This window comes from Chiloscyllium punctatum, chromosome 48 (genome assembly GCF_047496795.1).
Source record: "Chiloscyllium punctatum isolate Juve2018m chromosome 48, sChiPun1.3, whole genome shotgun sequence".
Taxonomy (NCBI): domain Eukaryota; kingdom Metazoa; phylum Chordata; class Chondrichthyes; order Orectolobiformes; family Hemiscylliidae; genus Chiloscyllium; species Chiloscyllium punctatum.
The window spans coordinates 37,746,338-37,768,445 of record NC_092786.1 but is presented as its reverse complement, the minus strand read 5'-3'; the positions used below and the strand labels follow the sequence as shown (position 1 = coordinate 37,768,445).

The window sequence follows — 22,108 nt, the reverse complement described above, 5'->3', positions numbered from 1 at the left end:
GCTGGTAGAATTACAATATTTATAAGGCATCTGGATGGGTATATGAATAGGAAGGGTGAAGAGGGATATGGGCCAAATTATGGCAAATAGCACTAGATTAATTTCGGATATCTGGTCGGGATGGACGAGGTGGACCGAAGGGTCAGGTTCTGCGCTGTACAGCTCAATGACTGCGTGCGGATGCGAAACCTGGGAATTTCTTAAAAGATCTAATAACACTGGGAGACAGGGCAAATTGACCCTTTCTTAATGAAGGTTATAATTTGCTTTATTTATAATGCTATCAATTTTATGCATCATCTTAGCTACTCTGGTGGAATTTGTCACAGCTCTCAAAACCTGAAAGTGTTTTCAGACCACAATGTTAAATGTGGATTGGCTTGAAGACTTGTCAGTGAGGTGAAAGCTTTCAACAAAAGACATGCTTTTTCAGGTTTATAGTTACAGAATAACTATAACCAAACAGAAGAAAGTGTCAAGGAAGAACTGAGTAACTGTAATAATGTTGAATTAACACGTGGTGGCAGAGATATGCGCTCTGCTGAGTGCCCTCTTCACTTGTTTTGCAGATGGCTTGTTTAAAATCCATTAAAAGTGTGTGACAGTTGGTGAGTGTTGTTCTGTTATAACTCAGGTCTGAAAGTCTATCTTTAAGTCTGACTCCAGCTTAGTTGATTGGGATGGAACTTTCTGTGTGAACTAGTTTGAACTCTGTGTGACCATGGAACAACTCAACCTTGTTCCTATTGGATGCAGACCCACAATACAATTGTTGTCAATTTGGCACAAATTGTCACACCCACTGAGAGAGAGGCCACAAATATAGCTGCTGTAAAAAGTGAAAGAATTCACACTCTGGATTGAGGACTGCTCTTTTGGATTTGCTGTTGAGGCAGAAGATGTCTGGATTCTTCATAGAGAATGTCTGATGCTGAGACTGGGTTTCCCAAAAATTGAATCATTCTCCAGGAATGATGTCCCTTCAACTTAATAATCAAAAAAACTAAATTAAATTTTATCTTTCTTTTTGAAAGAGCAATAATTTTATTGGCAATCCTCTGATTTTCCGAGGTCTAGTACCACTACAGTTGACTGATATTTTGGTTTATCAACTTCTGTTTACTGTTTCCCCACGCACTCCATCTTTATAGGCTATTGTTCTTTATTGCATTAGTTTTCCAAATAGTCAAATATCCAGGTAGAAAACATGATGTGGATGGAGACAGTAAAGAGATTTTATGGTCCGGGCCGGACCCCCACAAAATACCTCAAGAAGGTAGCCCAGACCCTAACGTTTTCTTATTTTAAAAGCAGATGTGAAGTGGATATTCCAGGTTTGATGCAGCTGGTCAAAACACTCGGCTTTAAGCAAAACAGAATTTATTTAAACACTACAATTGAAACACAAACAAAAGAAAATGGAATTCAGAATAACTATTGGAAAACTTAACCACCTCAATACAGCAACTTAACTAAGGAGCTGTTCCAATTCCTGTAATATCCCATAAACACACCCCTTGGCAAAAGGTAAATTCAAACACAGGTTCTTACAGGCAGGAGATATTGCAGAGAGAGAGAGAGACATCAGCCACAGATCATCTGCTGAAGCATGGAACCTTTTTGGATTGCAACAGCTTCTGTGACTGTTACAACTAAATCAAACCAGAAGTAAATCTGAACTGGGAGAACTGGCCACTTTCCTGCCATTTTTAAAGTAGACATTTCCAGACATTTCAGCCCCTCTGCCTTTATGACCTCTCTTGAAAAAAAAACCCCAGGACAAAATAACCAATTTAAAGTTAAAGCATTGTCACAGGGAATAGTTAACCATGGATGACAGTGATCAAGACTCGAAGAATAAAGAGAGTAAGGCACATTGATAGGCTATTCAAAAGTCAGGAACATAACAACTGAGCACAGACTTATACTTGGATGATAACCCCTCCTGTGCACTTTCTTATAGTAATCACTGGTTACCAAACCGGTTTTCCCCTCCTTAGAAAAGGCATCTACTGGGATGACAATGCCCACTGCTGACTGAAAGTAGTTCAATTAGTATAGTCACAGAGTTGAACCTGGACTCTCTTTTAACTAGACCATCGAAGGTGGCACCAAGGTTCTCCAGTGTCACTAAACAAAAACAAGCTGCAAAACTGTTTTTGCAGCACCACTTAAAACAAACATGAATGAGTGGTTCAATTAAACTAATATCATTTAAAAAACAATAAAAGGTAATGCTGCCAATTAAATTAGAATGTCATTACTGGTACTTATGAGGTACTTTTGGCCCTGCAGTACCCATTGATTCCAAAGACAAGAATTGAACCTCAACCTTCTTGGTTGCTGTGTTTCTGTATCAGATCAAAAAGATCTAATGTTAATCGCTCATCCATCAACAGAGCAGTACAGACAGTTACAGAGAACTTCTGTTTGGTGCTAGGTTTATCACAAATCTGATTGGAGTCCTATTACTCTCTTACTGTAAACTGTGCTGTACCTATGCTTCCATCTTGCTATGTGCAGCTGTTGTGCTTACCTCATGACCTATTCAGTTTATGCACTACCCAATACTACACCTAATATCTCTGACCTGATCCTTCCATGTTCTTTTATGAATACATTGGAATCCCCATGCTCATGGCCTCAAGGATTTGCTCACTCTTCCCTATTGTTGCTTTCCAATCACTGCCATTCACTTATGTGTATGTTGTGTCACTTCCACTGCTGTTGCCCTCCAATTCCTTACTCAAACATGCATGGTGAGAGTGTGGTGCTAGAAAAGCATAGCAGGTGTGGATAGCATCCAACGAACAGGAGAATCGATATTTCGGGCATAAGTCCTTCATCAGGATGATGCTTCCTGATGAAGGGCTTATGCCTAAAATGTCGATTCTCTTGCTCTTCAGATGCTGCCAGACCTGCTCTGCTTTTCCAACACCACACTCTTGAACCTAAAGAGAAAATGCTGGAAAATCTCAGCAGGTCTGGCAGCATCTGTAAAGGGAGAAAACAGCTGACATTTTGAGTCTAACTGATCCTTTGTCAAAGCTTTGACAAAGGGTCGGTTAGACTCGAAACGTCAGCTCTTTTCTCTCCTTACAGATGCCAGACCTGCTGAGATTTTCCAGCATTTTCTCTTTTGGTTGCAGATTCCAGCATCTGCAGTAATTTGCTTTTAACCACACCCTTGACTCTGATCTGCAGTCCCCACTTTGTCCTCAAACATACACATGCATTGCCAGCCACTGTGACCCTCCAAACTCTTGTCACTTACAATCATTCATTCAAATCCTGTCCTCCAATCTCTGTACTCATTCGTGCTAATGCAATGCTGCTGTTCACATTATGGTTGGCTCCAATCCAAGCCCACATCATCATGCATTAAGACCATAAGACAGAAGCAGACCATTTAAGCACCTTCGAGTCTGCTCCGTCATTCAATGAGATCATGGTTGATTTAATAATTCTTAACTCTACTTTCCTGTCTTTTCCCATAGTCCTTGACTTCTTTTACTGATTAAAATATCTATCTGACCCTTGAATATACTTAATTACCCAGCCTCTGCAGTAAAGAGATGCACAGGTTCATTATCTTCTGAGAACAGAAATTCTTCCTCATCTTTGTCTTAAATATGCAACCCCTTATTCTGAGATTATGCTCTCTGGTCCAAAAGGCTCCATTGCTGCACTCAACATTTTTGCTCACCGACTCTTGCCATGCACACATCTCCATGTCTGGTGCTCACATTATTGTTGCCTTCCAATTCCTTTCATAGGAATACCCTCATGCATTGATGCTCACATTATTGCTACCCTCTAAAACCCTATCAGACATTCATCTCTATGCACTGCTGCCCACAATGTTGTTGCCCTCGTACCCATATCTCCTGGGCACTGCAGCCCCTCCAATCCATGCCAGGCGCAAATCCTCTCGCGAGGCTGCCCCGCAACCTCTGATGTGCCCTCGCGACTTTGCAAAGATCCCTTCCGATCACCCCCTCAGCCCGCGAGACCGCTGCTCCGTTGGCTACGGGGCAGTGCGAAAGTAGGTCGCGCGCGCGCGCACCGCCCAGCCGCGGATGAGGCCGCCGCGGGGGTCCGGTGTTGCGGCTGGCCGGAGCGTCTCCCCCCGCCCCCCGCCCCCCACAACCCTCCACCGCGCGCGCGCGTGCGTGCACAGGCGCGGCCGGAAAAGAGTGCGCAGTGAGTGAAGGCGGAGGCTCCGGGAGCTGCAGCTCCAGAGAGCCGGAGCCAGGGCTTGGGGACAGGGGAGGGGGGGAGGAGGAAAAAGGCTTCTGGCATGACCGAGGAAACCGTGGATTAAATGGCGACTTTTCACGGGAGAACTTGTTGGGGGACAGCGCTGGTGGTTTTGCTGCTTCCTATTTCGGGTGAGTTTTTTTTTTGTTTTTGATTTTTTTGTTTTCGTTGTTGGATTGAGGAGACGCTTTGATGTCCGGAGTGGCGAGTGTCCGTTAACCCACCTCATCTTCCCCCCCCCCCCCCCCCCGCACCAACCGCCACCTTTCCTCCGGCCCATTGAGGCTGATGTCCTCCTTCCTCTGGCCTCAGTTCGAATCCGGAGTGGGGGGATTTCGGGCTCGGTGGGGAATTGGAGTGAAGGGGAAGTGGTTTGTTTTGTTGTGGGGGTGAAATGTGTTTTTATTTGGTGGGGGGAAGGGTGTGTGTTGGTGAGGAGAGAGGGACTCCATCTGTGTGTGTGTGTGTGTGTGTGTGAGTGCAGCCACTCACTCCATGGCCGGCAGTGTCCGCACTCAGCCCCTGGCTTTTGTGTTGACCACCTTCCAGTGAGCTTCGCCTCCTGTACTCTCGATGATTAATCCTCTCAAACACGCTATTTAAGAAAAAGTTGCCTCGCTACAGCACGGTCCTCCGCTGCAACAGGGTATCGGTTCCGGCTCCCCACGTGCATTTATTTATTTCGTTTTTTTTCTTTCGATAAGTCACTTTTTTTTTAAGAGGCTCACACTTCTCTTGGTCCCTCCTTCCTCCACGACAGTGTGGGGTCCGTGGCCACGCTAGCTCCTGTTCCCCAAGACTTTTTTTTCAATTTTTGACCAATTATGGTATTTCGGACTTATATTATAAAAATACACTTTTAAAATAAGTAAATCGGTTGATACCAGCCGTGAAGTGACTTGATGCGCAGCGCTCAACATTTTGACTTTAATGGTGCTGATACCAAATATCAATTCGATGAATATGTTACTACTGGAAAATGAGCAATTTTCGTTTTGGTTTTTGGAAGAAGTGGCCCGGCGTCTGAATGATATCTGCCCCCCCCCCCCCCCCTCCTCCCTTTTCAAGCGAGGAAAAAAAAGCCAAGGCAAAGTTGTTCTCTCTTTCTATGAGTGTTGGTGCGATCCCCTGCCGAGTTACATTGTCCCTAAACGGAAGGATTCATTTGCATCCCAGAACCTGAACTGATTAATTCAAGTCGGGTTTTGTTTTGAGGGGGAGGGAGAGCAGAGCAGACTCTCTGCAGATTCTGTGTCTGTATTGACGGAAGGGATTGATCAATTGATCGGAGTTCTTCTCGATCACGTACTGCAGATTCTCTCGGGACCTCTAACCGATCCCCTCTGTTGTCACCATAATACTGACAAATATATGGCAAATTAAAAATACGTTATTTCTCTGGGATTTTTTTTCCCTGGGACCACTAGACATGCACATCGATTTTCACGCATTGAAGTTCGACTTCAATTTTAATCCTTTTTTTAAAAAAAATCTAGATTTTCAGTCGAACCATAAAAGCTGCTAAAAACCGAAGAATTTGATGTGAATGAATTGTTTTGCCGGGTCATAGGCACATTACTCAACGAGTCAACATACTTGAGTTGATTGTCAGACTGAAGAAATATTTGAAATCCTTGTCAAATCACACCAACATTTAGGATGATGCTGTTTCTGATTTTCCTCTTTTTAATGTCTTTTGGCTATCCTCGCGGAATGTATGTTGGTCAAGTGGGTTACATATGATAGGCAGGTACAACACTAGAACTACTCACGTGGTTTGCCAGGGTTTTAGACCAGGAGAAAAGGCTCAAAGTGGGGAGGGGGGAGAACGGCGGTCAGAGCTTATTGATACACAGGGACAGCCTGTTGCTAATGATTTCTCGTAAAATCAGACTTTTACGACTTCGCCTGTTCAGGCTCCTTTTTGACAAGCTTGTAAAATTAGCAAACATCTTGTGCGAAGTCCGCCCTGTATAGCAACCGGTTGCAACTTCAGATTGAAGCAAGTCTTTCTATCGACCCAGTGTTCAGAATCAAAATAATAATACTCTCTTTTACAAGAGTGCTCTTCTTTTAATTCGGATCTTAATTGAGTTTTCTGCTCCATATAAAAGCCCAATAAAATGTTACCACCATTGTAATGCACCCCTGTAGTGATTTTAACACCCACATTTCGGTGTACCTCGATTTGTTTGAATTGATTAGTGCTCGGGTTAGTTTTACACTCTGTAGCGTTTGAAGGTTTAGAAATTCAGCACAAGGTGCTATCCAGCACTTGTAGTATTTCTCGTTGCGCAGAAAGGCGCTGTAGATGTGACAGTTTCCACGTATTTTCGTGCATGTTTGAGAAGTATTTTTCACTCCTCCGCTCTAATTAGAGATATTCACAGAATTTTGTATTCTCAAATATGACGTCTTAATTTTTGGTTAAGCTTAACCTTTGAACCCGAGTGCTGCTTTGGATCTGTGTGGTGTTTGATGCCACAGAACGATGTCGCAGTATTATAAACGTTATTTACCGAGACTGTTAGTAGGATAGCTGTTCATGTTTTGGTAGGGTAAATGTATCTATTAAATCATCAAATTAATAATTCACTTCCTATTTTGGGGGGCATTACACGAGAAACCCTGAAGACCCCCTTCCACTTTAATAGTGGTTATAATATGAAGAGTTTGTAATTTTGATTTAATTAATGGAGAAAATGACATTTTTGTCAGTATCATAGTTACGAGCGAGACAACTAACAAGTGAACTTTAGTGGTATGAGCTTTGGGATTCCATTTGGTTAAAGTGGGGTTACAAGTTTTTTTTTCCCTGAGTATAATTAGATTGTGATTACCTGGGTGGAGCAAATTGTCTTTGGTTGCCATTATAATGGATAAGACTCAAAATCTTGCTTTAGAATTTGAGTCTCTGGCTTGGAGATTGTTTAAGGATGATCTAGAGGTTCTTGAATTCAGAATAAAGATCCGTCTTAAATAGAAGCTTTCACCCTAAGAATTAGTAAGAAATTGAGGTGAGACATTATGAAACATACATTTTACAATGTTTATTCACTTTATGATCATTGGAAGTCTTGAATTTATTTTGACTCCAGTCAGATTGTTGTGAAAGCTCAATCTAAGATTTGACTTCAATAATCATACACCATTTCACACAATGGTTCTTAATAACTTGGCTTTGCTTTAATTGTCTTGAAGGCACCATGCCCCTGGATCATAATTTTATTACTGGATTGAGAAGAAATTATTTATCAAACATTATATTTTATAATAGTATGAAAACTTGAGGTCTTAAGTTTGGAATGAGTTGTGTTGTTTTCCAGGTGTTTGGTGCTTCTCTGAGCTTTTCTTCACCAGGGAGCCCCAGGATGTCATTGCGTTGCGGAAAGACCCTGTGGTTCTCGATTGCCAGGCTCGTGGAGAGCTCCCAATTACCATTGTGTGGATGAAAAACAGCCAGAAATTAGTTGATAATGAGCGGATATACATCTTATCAAATGGATCTCTTTACATCACGGAGGTTGAACATCGTAAAGGAGAGCGATCGGATGAAGGCTGCTATGAATGTTTGGCTCAAAACAAATATGGGGCCATTTTGAGTCAGAAATCTCACCTCTCAGTGGCCAGTAAGTATTACACATTTAATCTGACAGCATTTATTTTGGGGAAAATCTGTATTTAGCAAATGTAGTTCAGATCAGTAGGATTCTAGGATCTTCAGTCATGTGAAACGGTATGATGTTTTTGAAGTTTGTTAACGAAGAACCTGATTGTGAAATGTGGAGAAGGATAGTATGGATGATAGTGTTCAAGGGGGTGAGGAGATGGTTTTTAAGTCTTAATAGAGGGACCGTTGAGAGTGCAGGTCTTGAGAGGGAATCTCCTGATGTGGTGTGCAGGCTCACCTCAACCCTCACTAGAATCCTGCTGGATTTTCCCCAATGCTTAACTGCTCTGCACTCTGCAAATATGTTTTGCATTTGGGATGCGGGGAAGCCAGTTGAGGCCTCACCTGCTCCCCACTTAAAACTAAGGTGAGGGCAGTAGGAAGACCACACAGCGTGTGTGTGTGTGTGTGTGTGTGTGTGTATACCTCTATCTTTCTGTCCTACCTCTGTGTGTGCGTACACCTCTCTGTCCTCCTCCTCGTCTCTGGGTGTTGGTCTCAAATTTCTTTGTTCATACCTTCTGGAACACACAGAATTGTGGGGAGAAGTTGCTGAGATTTGATACTTATCACATAGAAATTGGCTATTCCAATTTCTGCTGTTTACTATTTCTCGTGAGCAGTAAATGATATTTTGCTCATTCCTTGAGAAATGAGGGATCTAAAAATTACTGCATTTTAATGTTATCCAAAAATTTGCTATTTCTATCTTTCATGTTGATACCACTGAAGTTTACTTGCTCACTTTCAAAGCAGTTTTTCACTTGATTCACTGATATTTCGTCTCAATCAGATATTGAAATTGCATTATTAGATCCTTATGTTTCTTTGTTATACTGAAAGATGTGTATTTAATTCTATGAAAAGACCCAAAATGTTAAATTGTTTCTGACTGTGATGAAGTACTTTGATGTACTGTAACAAGATTACATTCATTGTTTCCAGTCATGTGATGTTGTCCACCAGTATCCAGTGATACTTGTGTGGCAGTGCTGACCACAGACTTGGTTTTCTCCACATTGTTGGGATACAAGCAGAGAGATGTTGTGCAAAGACTTCCAAAGTTGTGTAACTGCCTTTTTCAGTACAACTTAACTGTGTAGACTGTCTTTAGTCATATGATCTTATTTCTGGTGCGTATGTATTGCACCTTGGTAAAAATCATAATTTAAAATTTTTATTCCTTTTGAAACTTTGCACAATGTTTTAACCCCTGTAATTTCACTGGGATTTGAAAATAATTCATCTTTTGCTGGTATGGGTTAATTGTGTTTTAATATAATTATAACTAGCTATGATCACCTGAGTTTTAAAGGTAATGTTTGTTATAGTTTTTATTTTGACTATCAAACTTTTTCAGTATTAGTGCTTAAATTACATAAAATTTAATCCTTGGTCTAGCAAAGTTAGCAGTTCTCATTTGAGGGTTCCAACCAAGGTATTCAGTAATGCTAATGGAAAGTGAAGAAATAATTGTGTTGGTTCTCCCTCCTGAATGTAATTTGTTAGCCTCTTAGTTGAAGATTGACCACTTCAATGAGATGTTGCAGGTTTGTTGGCACCTATGGACTACTACCTGAGCATTATCAACTTCAAGTGAGTATTAGAGGGAAAATAAACTAACATTGTGTTGATCATAATCCTGTAGGGTACTGTTAATCTTTCAAAGAACTTAGATTGCATTGGTTCGGCCAGAGTTTCAGCAGGCTTTGTAATTTAGAAATTTGCATTATTTCACAATTTTTTTTTGTTCGATGAAAAATCAATTCCATTACAGTATTCATGTACAGTCTCTTTAATCCATATTTCCAAGGAAGCTGTTAAAGTATTGTCTGCAAGTTTGCAGTTGCATACAAAACACTTGTAAAGCAAGCAGTGAAATTTACTTTTTAGTTGGAGAAATAAGATTTATTCTGAACCAGAGCTGGTAGTAAGGTGCAGGAGCTTTCTTTCTAAAGTGTATTTTGTAAGTATTGGCCAGAGAGGTTGTCCTGTTATCTCACATGCAACTTATGGTATGATATTTAAAAGTCTTAATCTATTCGAGAATTGTTAGACCTGACCACACTGGGAGGTGTCACTGATTCCAAAGTTAGAAACTAAAAGCTGATACTTGTGCCATGGCCGAGAAATTGATTATTCATGTGCAAATTAAGAATTCTTTGGGTTAAAAGGTTAGAGGCTATGCAGGATGAGGTTTAGCCCTGTGATAAAGAGCAGATGACCCTTATTCATTGTCCATAGCTTTCATGTTGTTTCTCCACAAAGTTTGTGATTGCCAGGAATTGTTCTTGAGGAATGCAAGGAATCGTATGCCTTGCCTTTAGTGTTACTGTGGAGCCTTATCACATAAGGACATCACAGCAGGTCTTTAGGGACAGTTTCTAACTCTGAAACCCTCAAGGCTCTGTTTTCTGCCATTCATCCGTGCATTAAGGAATTTAGCTAATTTTACTTTCTTGGAATTGCTTAAAGTAACTTCTTGAGCACCAATGATTAAGGAAATTAAGATATAAAGAAAACGCTATACATTTAATAGATTTTTTTTCTGTCTTTTAACTAGGAGACAATAGGAAGTTCTTTTCACTGCTGCTGTGTTCTTTGTGGGGCACCCTGCTGGGGAAAATGTAAACTAAACAATTGAAAGCCCATATGGGTTGCTTCAGGTCTGAGTAAGATCAGAAGTGAAGAGTACTTTGCTACTGATAAGTAATATGTTCAGGACAAAGAAGGACTTTTTTTTCCCTTTTTTTAAAAGTAAGCCTGATTGTGATTTAAGAGGAAACTAGCATGTTTTCAACAACCTGCTAAAATTACTTTAGAATATATTAATCAGTTTGCAAGCTCTGACTGTACCTACAGTACACAACAAATATGTGTACTTCTGGGGAAGGAAGGATGTCATGCCTTTGTAGAACAAGAACTGAAAATTGTGGAGTTTAAGTTTACCCAACATTCAGTGATTTTCAAAGGAATACATTTAGATAAATATCAATACAACTTTTGGTTGGTGTGGCTAGAAACTGAAGTTATATTTTGTATTTGATCATCTAAGGCTTCACCTTCTCTTTCAGTCTCTGTTTTAATTCAGTGTTTCTTTTTGTGATAGGATTGTTATTCCTGTTGAGATTACCTTTCTCCTTTTTAAATTGTGAAGATGGACGTTTGAAATTTTGTCCAACATTTTAAAGTTATTTCACACAAAGAAATTATTAATGTGTATGCTACTTTGAACTGCTTTGTGCATTTTGCCTTGTCTCAGTTTGGATACCATTTTGGATGCATGAGCACCTTTGAATCCTGTGTGTATGGGCATTGCCATGTAAATCAGTAAATGCACCTACTTTGAATTAATCATAATACTGTTCTGACAAGAATAAGCTTGTTGGCAAAATTTTTTTTCCCTAATGATCTCCAAATAGGAATTTACTATTCAGACATTTTAATTATCTTTCATTACATTGCAGTCGTCATTGAATTCTTTAACATCTGTTGTTATGTGTTGCTGTTATTTAGTCATGTTATGGATTAGTAATCTGGCATATTCAAACTGACTAGGTTATAAAGATCTGTGGGTTTTTAACAGGTTAGCTTTATCTTTGTGCTGGAGGTTCTATCCAGAAGCCCATGAAATTTGCACATACCTGAGAAATGGATGTGGGTGAAGTGGGTGATGGTGAAGGGACTGTATCTCCTGAACATGTTGCCACCTTTTTTTTTGTTGTTTAGTATCCTGCCAAAAGTTCCCTGTGTTACTAAGTGCCTAAATTGTAGTGTTTTATTGCAAGGCAACTTGCTGAAGCGTAGGATAGTTCTGGTCCTGCAATTGTTTTACACTCTAATACTTCAACGGGCTGGTGAAAAGAATTCATTCTAGTCCCATTGTCTGTTCTGATTATCCTAAATAAAAGGGATCTTTTCTCTTTTGCTTCTGTTTGTGCAGGGATTCTAAGATCTCCATAATTTAGCAGCTGGACCTATTGATTATGTGCAGGACAATCAAGGTGATGATTAAAGAGAAATGTGGAAAAGAAACCTCTTAATATGAATTGAAATACGTTGCTGTAAGATTGAGGGGGTACTGTTTGAAGTAACACTCGGTACTTGACCAGGAATAGAAAAGCGATTGTGAAATATAAAAAATTGAAATGTTTGAATGGCAGCTTAAATCTGATTCCAAATTGCTCAGCATCTAGAGTGTGTAAGAAGGGAATTTTTGACACTGTTATTGTAACATAGGATAAAGAAAACAGTTGCTTAGTCCCTAGTGTGTAGAAGGGATTCTTAATACAGAAGCATTCAACTCTGGATAATCCAGGATTCCCCCTTTTTTAAAGCTTTTTCTAAAACTAAGAACTCCATAACAAAGATATGTTCAAAATCACAAAATCTTTTTCAGGGTTTTTGTACTTTTTCTGTATTTTTTAAGAGGCTTGCAATATGTAGCACCTTTTTATCTGAGGATGTCTCAAAATGTTTTGCAGCAAAGTATACTCTTGAAGTGTAATTACTGTTATAATGTATGACATCCAGCAGCCAATTTCACACAGTAAGCTCCCACAAACAGCAATGTGATAATAACCAGATAATCTGTCTCTGATTAGTATTGACCAGGACACCACCAAAAGCGCTCTACTTCTTTTTGCAAAACAGTTTTGTGTGAGAAGCAAGATGTTAGCTTTAATGGTTCATCTGAAAGGAAGCACTTCTGACAGCGTAGGAGAAAGTGAGCACTGCAGATGCTGGAGATTGGAGTCGAGAGTGTGGTGCTGAAAAAGCACAGCAGGTCAGGCAGCATCCGAGGAACAGGAGAATTGACGTTTCATGCATAAGCCCTTTAGCAGGAATTGCTTATGCCCAAAACATCGATTCTCCTGCTCCTCGGATGCAGCCTGGCCTGCTGTCCTTTTCCAGCACCCCACACTCGACCTCTAGCAGCGTATCATGCCTGCAGTACTGCAATAGAATGTTTAAGCGCACACACAAAACAAAAAACAATGAGTCAAAAGGTGTGTGTTGTCAACTGATGTAAAAATCTGATCATATTTAGCATGTAAGTGGGTTCCTCTGCTGTTAGTGCATTCTTGTGATACGATTTTTGATACCCACATGGATGGTGGTGCTAATCAAGTTTTTTTTGTTGTTGTTGTTGTTGTATTTAGACAATGGATGCTTGCAGAATATTTGTCACTTAGAGATTCCGTCATTAGATGTAGCTCAGATCAGGAATTAGGCTGATCGTTTTTATTTCTGTCCCAGTCCAATCTCTGTTTAGGGTCCCTGGCAAAGTTATGTCCCGATTTTGGTTCAGAAGAAAGTTGAGAAAGCAAAGATGATGGAATCCAGGAACTTGAAATTGACTGTGCATTCATATTTTTAATATGAAAATTAGACCAAGAGTAAACCACTTCAGCCAATTAAGTATGCTGTGCCGTTTAACATGATCACGGTTGATGAAGTATTCAGTGATTTTTTTTTTTACCCACACTATCTGCATAACCCTTTATGCTATTGGTGATCAAAAGTTTGTCACTCTCTCTCTGTTTTAAACATGCTCAGAGACTGAACTACCATAGCTGTCACAAGTCAGGAATTGCAAAGATTCATCACCTTCTGAACAAAAGAAAATCTTGGTCTTTAAAGGACATTCCCCTAATTTTTAAATTGTAACCCCTGGTTCTTTATTGCCCAAACAGGGGAAATATCTTACATGCATCTATGCTGTCTATCCCTTTAAGTATTTTGCAGGTTTGAATGAGATCGCATATCATTCTTTGAAATTCAAGAGAATAATCTGCACAGTCTCTCTTCATAGGACAGTTCTGCCATCCTGGGAACAAATCTGGTGAACCTTTCCCTTTAGTAGTAATAGCAGTCCTGAGATGAGATAAAAGCTGCATATGGTGCTTTGGGTCTGGTTTAGCCAAGCTTCTATATACTTGAAGCAAGGCTTCTCTGCTTCTTTACTCAAATCCTCTTGCATTAAAGGCTAACATTCTCTTAGCATTCCTAACAACTTTCTGAACTTCCATATTAACCTTCAGTGATATATTGACAAGGGCACTCTGACCTGTTGTGCACCTACATTTTACAACCTCTTGCCATTTCAGATAAACTCTACACATCTATTTGTCAGGAACCCTATTCCTCCTACCAGTGTGGACAATCTCACATTTGTGCATGTTATATTCCATCTGCCACATTCTTACCCACTCACTGAGCCTGTCCAAAACTTCCTGAAGCCATTTCTGCACAAGACCCATTCCTGCTTAGCTTTTGTATGATCTGTAAATTTTGAAATATTATATTTGGTCCCCACATCCAAATCATTGACACACCTTGTGAATAGCTGACTCAAGTACTGATCCTTGCAGTATCCCACTAGTCACAGCCTGCTAATGTGTTGGTGACCCGTTTTTATTCTGACTATTTTTCTATCTGCTAGACAATCCTTATTCTGTTGTACAGTGTCTCCTACCCTGTTGTGCTTTAATTTTGCTGACCAAAGTTAGCATATATGGATTAAGCATGATGTCATCAAGCTTCAGATTTGCATTTGAAATGGTTTTGGGGCAGTTTAGACCCAGCACTTCAGAGGCTAGTATGCAATCGTAAAACTCTTAGTTTTGAAGCAACTGGATAAAACTGGATGTGACCCTATGGATGGTGGAAAGTGGCACTTTTTTGATCCTGCTGAGAGTTTCTCAGCATTGATCACAGTACAGTATGTAGGTTGAGACAAGGTTGAGGCAAATGTATTTGGCATTATTTATTTTGGGCACAAACCTCAAAATTTTTAAAAGGTTAGATTGCTATCTATCAATTGTCAAAGTGAGTCAAGTTGTTTGTTAGTTTCATAAAAGAAACCTTTTATTCTTTAAAAGAATAGGAGATTTTAAGATTGCAGTAATGTCTAATATAAGTGATCTGAAAGAGAAATTAGCTGGGCATTTAAGGGAAGTAAACTTGCAGGGCTGTAGGAGTACAGCAACCCTGCATTATAGAAAAATGGTGCTTTCAGAACAGTGCTTATTGTGTTATAGCCAATACAGTTTGAATGTTTGCGCTTTAGAAACACTGTCCCCAATTCATCAAATGTGTTACAGCGAATTTGCATTAATGAAAACGTGCGTTCCAGCAGAACGACTTGTAGGAATGACTGGATTTCAGTAGTGAGTAAAGTGAGAATAACGTCAGTTAGCCACATGGCTTCCTTTGCTGTTTTGACTTTTAATGTGAATTTGCTTAGATTGTATTTTCATGTGGCGCAGTTTGGGGCTTGTCTTATGATATCACAGCACATTTGAGATCTCCATCTGATTGCTTTACCAAGAAATGGAGAACAACTTTCACCTTCTTCCTGTCTTTTAATCATCCAATTCCTGTTTTAATGGAAAATCCACTGGATAAAAATAAAATGAAAAGAACTTGCAATTTGTTTTGTTTCAGATTTCTGGAAAAGCTCAGCAGGCCTAGTAGCATCTGTGTTCTGCAGAAGGGTCACTGGACCTGAAATATTAAGTCTGGTTTCTCTTGGCAGATGCTGCCAGCCTTGCTAAGATTTTCCAGCAGTTTGTTTTTCTGAATGAAGAATCATCTGTTTCAATCAAGCGGAGTAAGAAGCAATACAAATGACTTCTGATAAAAGGTTAACAATTCAAAATGTTAACTCCGTTTCTATCTGCACACATGCTACTAAGACCTCGAGATATTTCCATCATTTTCTGTCCATTCTGGTTGATATAAAGTTTCAGTTGGGAGTGAAAAAAATCTGTGATAAACGTGTTCTTGTTCATTCAGTTCCGTGCCTTTATCTCATTTAAAGTGTCATATTTTTAATCTTTTGATTTGGAGTTGAATTGAATAATTTATTGGTCTATTTGGTATGATTTGTTCCAGTCATTTAAACTGTAGTGTTGTGTAATGATGGTTGTTTTGAATCAAATATTTGAAACTAGCTGAATAATTTCAATTCGATACAAAGCAGTGAAGGCATTGGTTCCTTTGAAAACCAGTCCAAAATAAAAGTCAGTAAACCAATTGCTTTCTATATGTGATGGTTCTATAGTTCAAGCCAGCTGTGTGTGTATGTACTGCAAACCAAATTAGCAGCTGGTGTGTAAATGGGATATTAGATTAAACGTGAAGACGAGTCAGTCGCACCTGCTTGTTGTAATAGCAAATCTGATTCCCTTTAGGACAATTGGGTGCTTAATGGAAGATACAAAACTTTCCCCTTCCTGTTGGGGGGGGGGGGTGTGAAAGAACATGAAAACTCACCAAAAGAACATGTTTCTTTCCTTTTTTCTTTCTCCTGGTTTTTGCTCCTCTTAAATGATTAGTGTTTGGAATATGCTGTCTATGTGAAATGTTTAGAAAGATGGATTTTGTGGAATTATAGACAATTGGTACTATTGGGCCAGATTTCTTAACGTTTACACCAATTTGTTTCTCTTTTTCATCTTGTTAAGTAGCTATGGCTGCATCGTTGCAATGTTTAACCTGCTTTTCTTGTGGTCCGTAAATTGTATCTGTCAGGATTTGAAAGGTGGGCACCTGGACAGAATCTGCACTGCAGCCTGAGACAATACCTCCATTTCGGCACTAGCTTTTTATTTTGCCTCTGTTTAACTTAACAGTATTACTTTACCTTACTTCACCAGCATTATACTAATTTTCCCTTTTCTTTGATTAGAATTTGAATTGAAGTAGCTCCATCATTTCTCATTGGACCTCATGCCATCAAAGGCGACCTTCAATATATTGAATTTGAACCCATGTTAAAAAGATAAAAAGCAGGAGGATACCTATGTTACAATTCTATCTCTGTCATTGCCACTGTTCTGCCCCCTCACCCCCCGCCTCCGATGTTGATCAGTTTAGAACAACCTCTTTTTTGGATTCTTGGTAAATGATACTGAGATTACTTGGCTTGGTCAGCTGTTTCAGTTTTGAAACCCAAAGTAGTGTTGTTTCTGCTGAACTCCACACTTGACTGGTGAGGAGGAGGAGGTATGTTTTAGCAGGCCTTATACAGGGTCAAGATTTACTTTTTTCCAACTTAACATTGAGGAGCTTCCCTTTTTTCCCTTTTTGTTAATGATGGGTTCCTCTGTGCCCTCGGTTGTTTTATCTTTGAAGAATTATGTTCTTCATAGTCACTTATAGTGCTTAATGTGGAAATAGTATCAGTGACATTTTTCAAAACTGGACTATGATGCAACTTTAAAGACTATTTCATACATTGGTTTGACTCTACTTGCGTGCCTCCTTTTTCCCCCCCCCCCTTGCCAAAACACTACCACCTCTCCAAGGTCTTCACTTTGTCAATGCAAGCACAACAAAGTACACTGCCTGAAGGGAGATTAATGTTGGCGACTCAAGGCAGTGTCATTTATAAATGACTTCTTTTGCAAGCTTTTAAATAAATCTTTTTAAAAGAACTAATAATTGAGCAACACCTCCAGAAAGAAAGCTCTCAGGAAATGCCTGAAATAGTTTTGGGAAGCATTATGGTGAGGTAGCCTTTCCTATTTGAAGGAGAAGCATGGTTAATTGAATCTGCTTGTATATAATATTTTCAAGTGGTTAAAAAGATACATTATTCTAGCTTAATTGGGTTTTGTATTTTAATGGAATAATACTAAATCGGCTGAAGAATGAGGTCTTAAGCATCATGAAGTTGTGATATGGCAGCTGGTATAATTTCAATCTTAAGTCATACTCTGCAGAAAACCTCACTTGTGGATGAATAGTGTGTCTGAACATTGTTATTTGCAGTTGCATTAAATTATTTGGATTTTCTTTGCTCACCTGACAGTTTTATGCTAGCACTGTTGGTAGCCGAAGACTAAAGAGAGGAAAAGGTGCACCATGGCCCCAGAAGTGAAATTTTGGGTGTCTGGTTTGGATATGTCTTTTTAAAATCTCCTGATTTGGTTGTGACACTTGCTGTGATAGACTGTTACTGAAAGAATGGCTACTTGGCCAATGTATAAGGAGGCTTCTGGTACCTATACAAATGTGCTGCTCCGCATGTCAATCTGAAAGAACAGCAAAAGGGAAGACTGAAAACTCATCTGGAGAGTGGTTTTATATTGAAATCCAGCTTACACTAAATAGTGAGACGACATATGGGACCTTTCACCTCCTGGGACTTGAATTTGCATCTCCCCTAGACTAATGGGATGAAAGTCTCCAGTCTTGACCAAAAATGGTCAGTCAAATGAGTTTGGGCAGTGTGAACTCCGCTTCTAGAGGTGCAAGCTTGTAACTGCCCAGTTGAGTCTTGAGTGTGACTGAAGATTTACTGCTGAATTTACCCTCTGGGCTAAGAAGATGGGTAGAATAGGAAACGAAAATTTAACGGATGCTGTAAATATAATCTAGTTAGGTTGTGTTAGGAAGTTTAACTTGCATTTAAGCCCATTGTATAATTTGGGAGTCCTTTAATGAATCTGCATCAAAAAATAAAACTCAATTTTCATTAGTAACATAATGTTCTGTTGGTGTTGGACTAGTAGATAGCCCACTAAACTTATAAGTTAGTAAAAATGGTAATGCCAATTCACATTTGATATCATCTCATTACTTTTTTGTTACATTAGCCTGGATTTAGTTGTACTGTGTGAAAATGTGCATTCACTTTGAGTTTTCTATTTCTAGCTTGACTAATACTTATAAACATTATCAACTCACAGCTTGGTTGATCTTTGCAATGAATTATGTAGATGAATTTCTCAGCTTTTCTCCCTTTGCTGATTTTCTAAAATAGTTTTAAGAGAAAGCAATTGGATGCATTTTATTATGAGGTTTGCCATATGATGTATTTCTTCCTGCAGTTTTTGAATGCGTAGCAAATGTTGCCAGCAGGGTAACTAAGAAATACAATTTAGTAGCCTGGCTATCAGGTTGCTGTGAATTTCAAACACTGATGGGGTTATTGACATTTAATCAGTATAACCTTTTGGCCTCGTCAGGAAAAATGGCTTCCGTTTAGGATGCTGACGTTTTGGCAAAAATGTGAGATTTCAGAAAATGTTTACGAGGAATATTCATTGATGGTGAAGCTTATTTTCTTAACTGGCATTTATGGTTACATCTTTTTTTGAGCAGCAAAACATTGGCTTAACAGAGAATTTGAGTTACTGTACCCATTTTTAATTTGTAGTTTTCGCACAAAGCCCTTTCCATTGTTGGCCTAATAAGTGTAACATAGCCCCGAGGCTATAACTTGTGTTATCACTGCTCCACTTCAATAGCAGTCATTGAGTTTATCTACACAATGACAGGCATTCATCATTTTATGTATAAAGCTTGTGTATGTCATTCAGCCATGGGCAAAAACTGGAAACGTCAAGCTTTGTTAAATCAGTCATTGGCCTTTTGAGCTGCTTTTTTTTTGGATGTTATCTTCCTGCATTTTGGAATCTGGCTACTAATGAATTCTTATAAAGTTATTAATTAAGTGGCAACCTCTTTGTTTGGAGCCAAACATACAAAGCATTAAGTTACTTCAAAATACTGATATAGGTCATGTTGAGTATGTTTGAATGAGTGGGAAGAAACTGGGCTAATGAAAGTTATACTTAACAGTGAGTTACAATGAAACTTTGAGTGTCTCCATTATCTGAAATAAAGTGACTCTCTGATCTTAATATGCTAGCTGCACTTCTTGTGGACTACCTAAATTTAAAGTGCTAGTGTTACAAAGTGCATCTTCTAAATTTTATTGATCTCCAGTATCAACAATATACTAGATATACTTAGGTTCGGTAGCATCTATAGAGAGAAAAAAGTTTTTAACATTTAACTATGTATAATATTAAGCTAGAAATGTGAATCAAGTGATGGGAATACTTCAATGTTATAAATGCTTCTGCTTTGGCGGCACAGAATCTAGTCTCAAGTTTTCTACCTATCAGTCTTGAAGATTTGAAACGAGTCCCATGGGCTCTGTCTGTCCTCTGCTGTCTCTCCCTGTGGGCATTTCTTGCGTATGAGCTGATAGGCTGTTTCAGTTTGACAGTTCGTGATTCTGTTCCCATTCTTGTGCAAAACCTGTGTGTAATTTTATCACTAGACAGCAATCCGTATGGGTGGCTTCTGGTACAACTGCTCTCCCTCACCCATCGCTGTCAGAAGTGCTGAATTTCTGGGTCACTAAGCTCAATTCTACATATGTGGAAGCTTTTTGGGAAGAAAAATTGCATTTGAGACCATCTACTGCATCATTGTGTGATCTCTCCTATGATGTGAAAAGTAATTTCACTTACAATTTATTTTGAAAAAAGTGGCAGCATCATTTTGTTTTTCTTGAGGGGTTTGTTATTTGTATGTTTGTGGAAGAGCTGTCTGAGGATGTTAACACATGAGCTGGAAAATATGCAGTGTGTTTTAAGCAAGGCATACTGGACAGCGGAAATTGAGAGTTTTAGTTTTCTAAAGACCATAGTTACTGTAATTGATCTAGCTATTAAAGCTAATTGTCGACTAAATCTTGTAAATTTATCTTTCTTGTACCTCAGCAGTGTTATACTGTTCCTTTGGTCTATAGATATGTCTCTACACCATAATGAATGTGAGGAAAAAAAAATCGAAGTGGGTAAAACCTAGTGTACGAGAGCAAAATTCTCAAAGATCAAAATTATTTCATTTTACATTGTGTTTTCAATAAAATAAAATGCCATTAGTTTGAATGGTACTAGAATTTTTTTTTTTTTAAAATGTTTTCTCTTGAACAAAAGAGCTCGAGGAAAGTTGGTTCCTGTCCCTGTGGCAAAGTATTGACATCTTAAAATGATGGCATGCCCAGCACAATAACCTGAAAACTTAGGAACTGCCACAGAGCCTTTTGCAGGGACTGCCCGATGACCTCTCGGTTCTGGGGCCAGGCTATTCATGGGAGAATTGGCTTTGTTATCTTTTGGCAGTGGTCAATGAACACTCTAGCAGGCTTTGCTAACTATCCTAGCAACAAACTATCAGCTCCATCTATCTCTGATTTAATTTAGTTTATTCCGCCCACACATTCGTTCCTTCAGTACTGTTTTTTTGCAGAATGAATCAGTTTTTAAGAAACGCGCTCAAGCTAGAAAAAGGATGCTGTTTGATTTAGGTGGCTTTGTTGTTTTATAAACAAATTTAAAAGTTTTAAAATTCTCAAAGAAGGCTATTAATGACTCGCTTAATCATAAATCATAGGTATTTTGGTAGAATCTGTGATTGAGCAGGAACAATTAACTAGCAAAAGATAAGTTCCCAATTTTTGCCTGATCATACATGAGGACTATTTTTCTGTGCCTGTTTGCCAGTCTCTCATTTTCCTTCTTCACAGCATGCTGTAGGTTTATGGCGATTTGCATGTGAAGTGACAAAATGACCCTTCTGAGCCAGCTCAGATTTGTGGAAGATCAGGCTGTATTCCATTGCAGAATTAACTCAGTTGCAGTCAGGAAAATGCAATATCTTGAGCTTATGCAGTAAGTGTGCTGGACTTTAGGTAGTGGTGCTCATAAAGCAGAGTGCTAAAAGTCAGCATACTGAGCTCTGTCCAATGTTGTTTGGTCATATCTATTTATAATGAAATGGAAAAGTGGAGTCAAAATACACTGTGTTTACCAAATCAACTGCTTGTAATAAAGACTTCATGAAGAATTATCATTTGTGAACTGGAAACTGTGATATGAATACTTATGACAAATTTGTATTGTCTCCTTTTTAAAAATGGTAAATCATTTCTGATGTTAGAGTCAATGCTGAAAGCAATTTTTGTCTTTAACTAGGAAAGTTTAAAAAATATATATTTTGTTGTAGCATTCTTACAACAACTAATTTTCAAATCGTGAAGCGACCCCTCCTGTCTATAACAAAGTGTTTTTTTTACTTTTTAACAATGCAGAACAGTTGTAAGAAGGGTCACAGGATCCAAAATGCTAGCTCTGTCTCTGCACAGATGGGCCAGAGCTGTTGAGTTTTTCCTACAATTTCTGGTTTTGTTTCTGATTTCCAGCATCTGCAGTCCTTTTGGATTTTGTTTCCATCTTCTTAAACTCATTTACCAACTCCTCAGAAACATGATGAATAAAATGCCATTTGCTAACTCTATAAAGAAGGTGTAACTTTAAAGAATTGTTCTATACTGACTTTGTTAATCTAAGCTCCAATTATTTATGATGC

The 22,108-nt window shown here is 38.9% G+C and overlaps 1 protein-coding gene across 4 annotated transcripts in view; it reads left to right on the top strand.

The window, feature by feature from the left end:
• The first annotated feature begins 4,233 nt into the window (after positions 1-4,233).
• The window catches only part of prtga (protogenin homolog a (Gallus gallus)), a 118,502-nt gene continuing 100,627 nt past the window's right edge, over positions 4,234-22,108 (top strand). For 3 of the 4 annotated variants that reach the window (XM_072564981.1, XM_072564980.1, XM_072564979.1), the window contains exons 1-2: positions 4,234-4,391; positions 7,587-7,889. In XM_072564981.1, coding sequence (XP_072421082.1) covers positions 4,325-4,391; positions 7,587-7,889 — 370 coding nt within the window. In that variant the 5' untranslated portion in view covers positions 4,234-4,324. The remainder of the gene's footprint in view (positions 4,392-7,586; positions 7,890-22,108) is intronic. The other variant, XM_072564982.1, reaches the window with a different exon arrangement.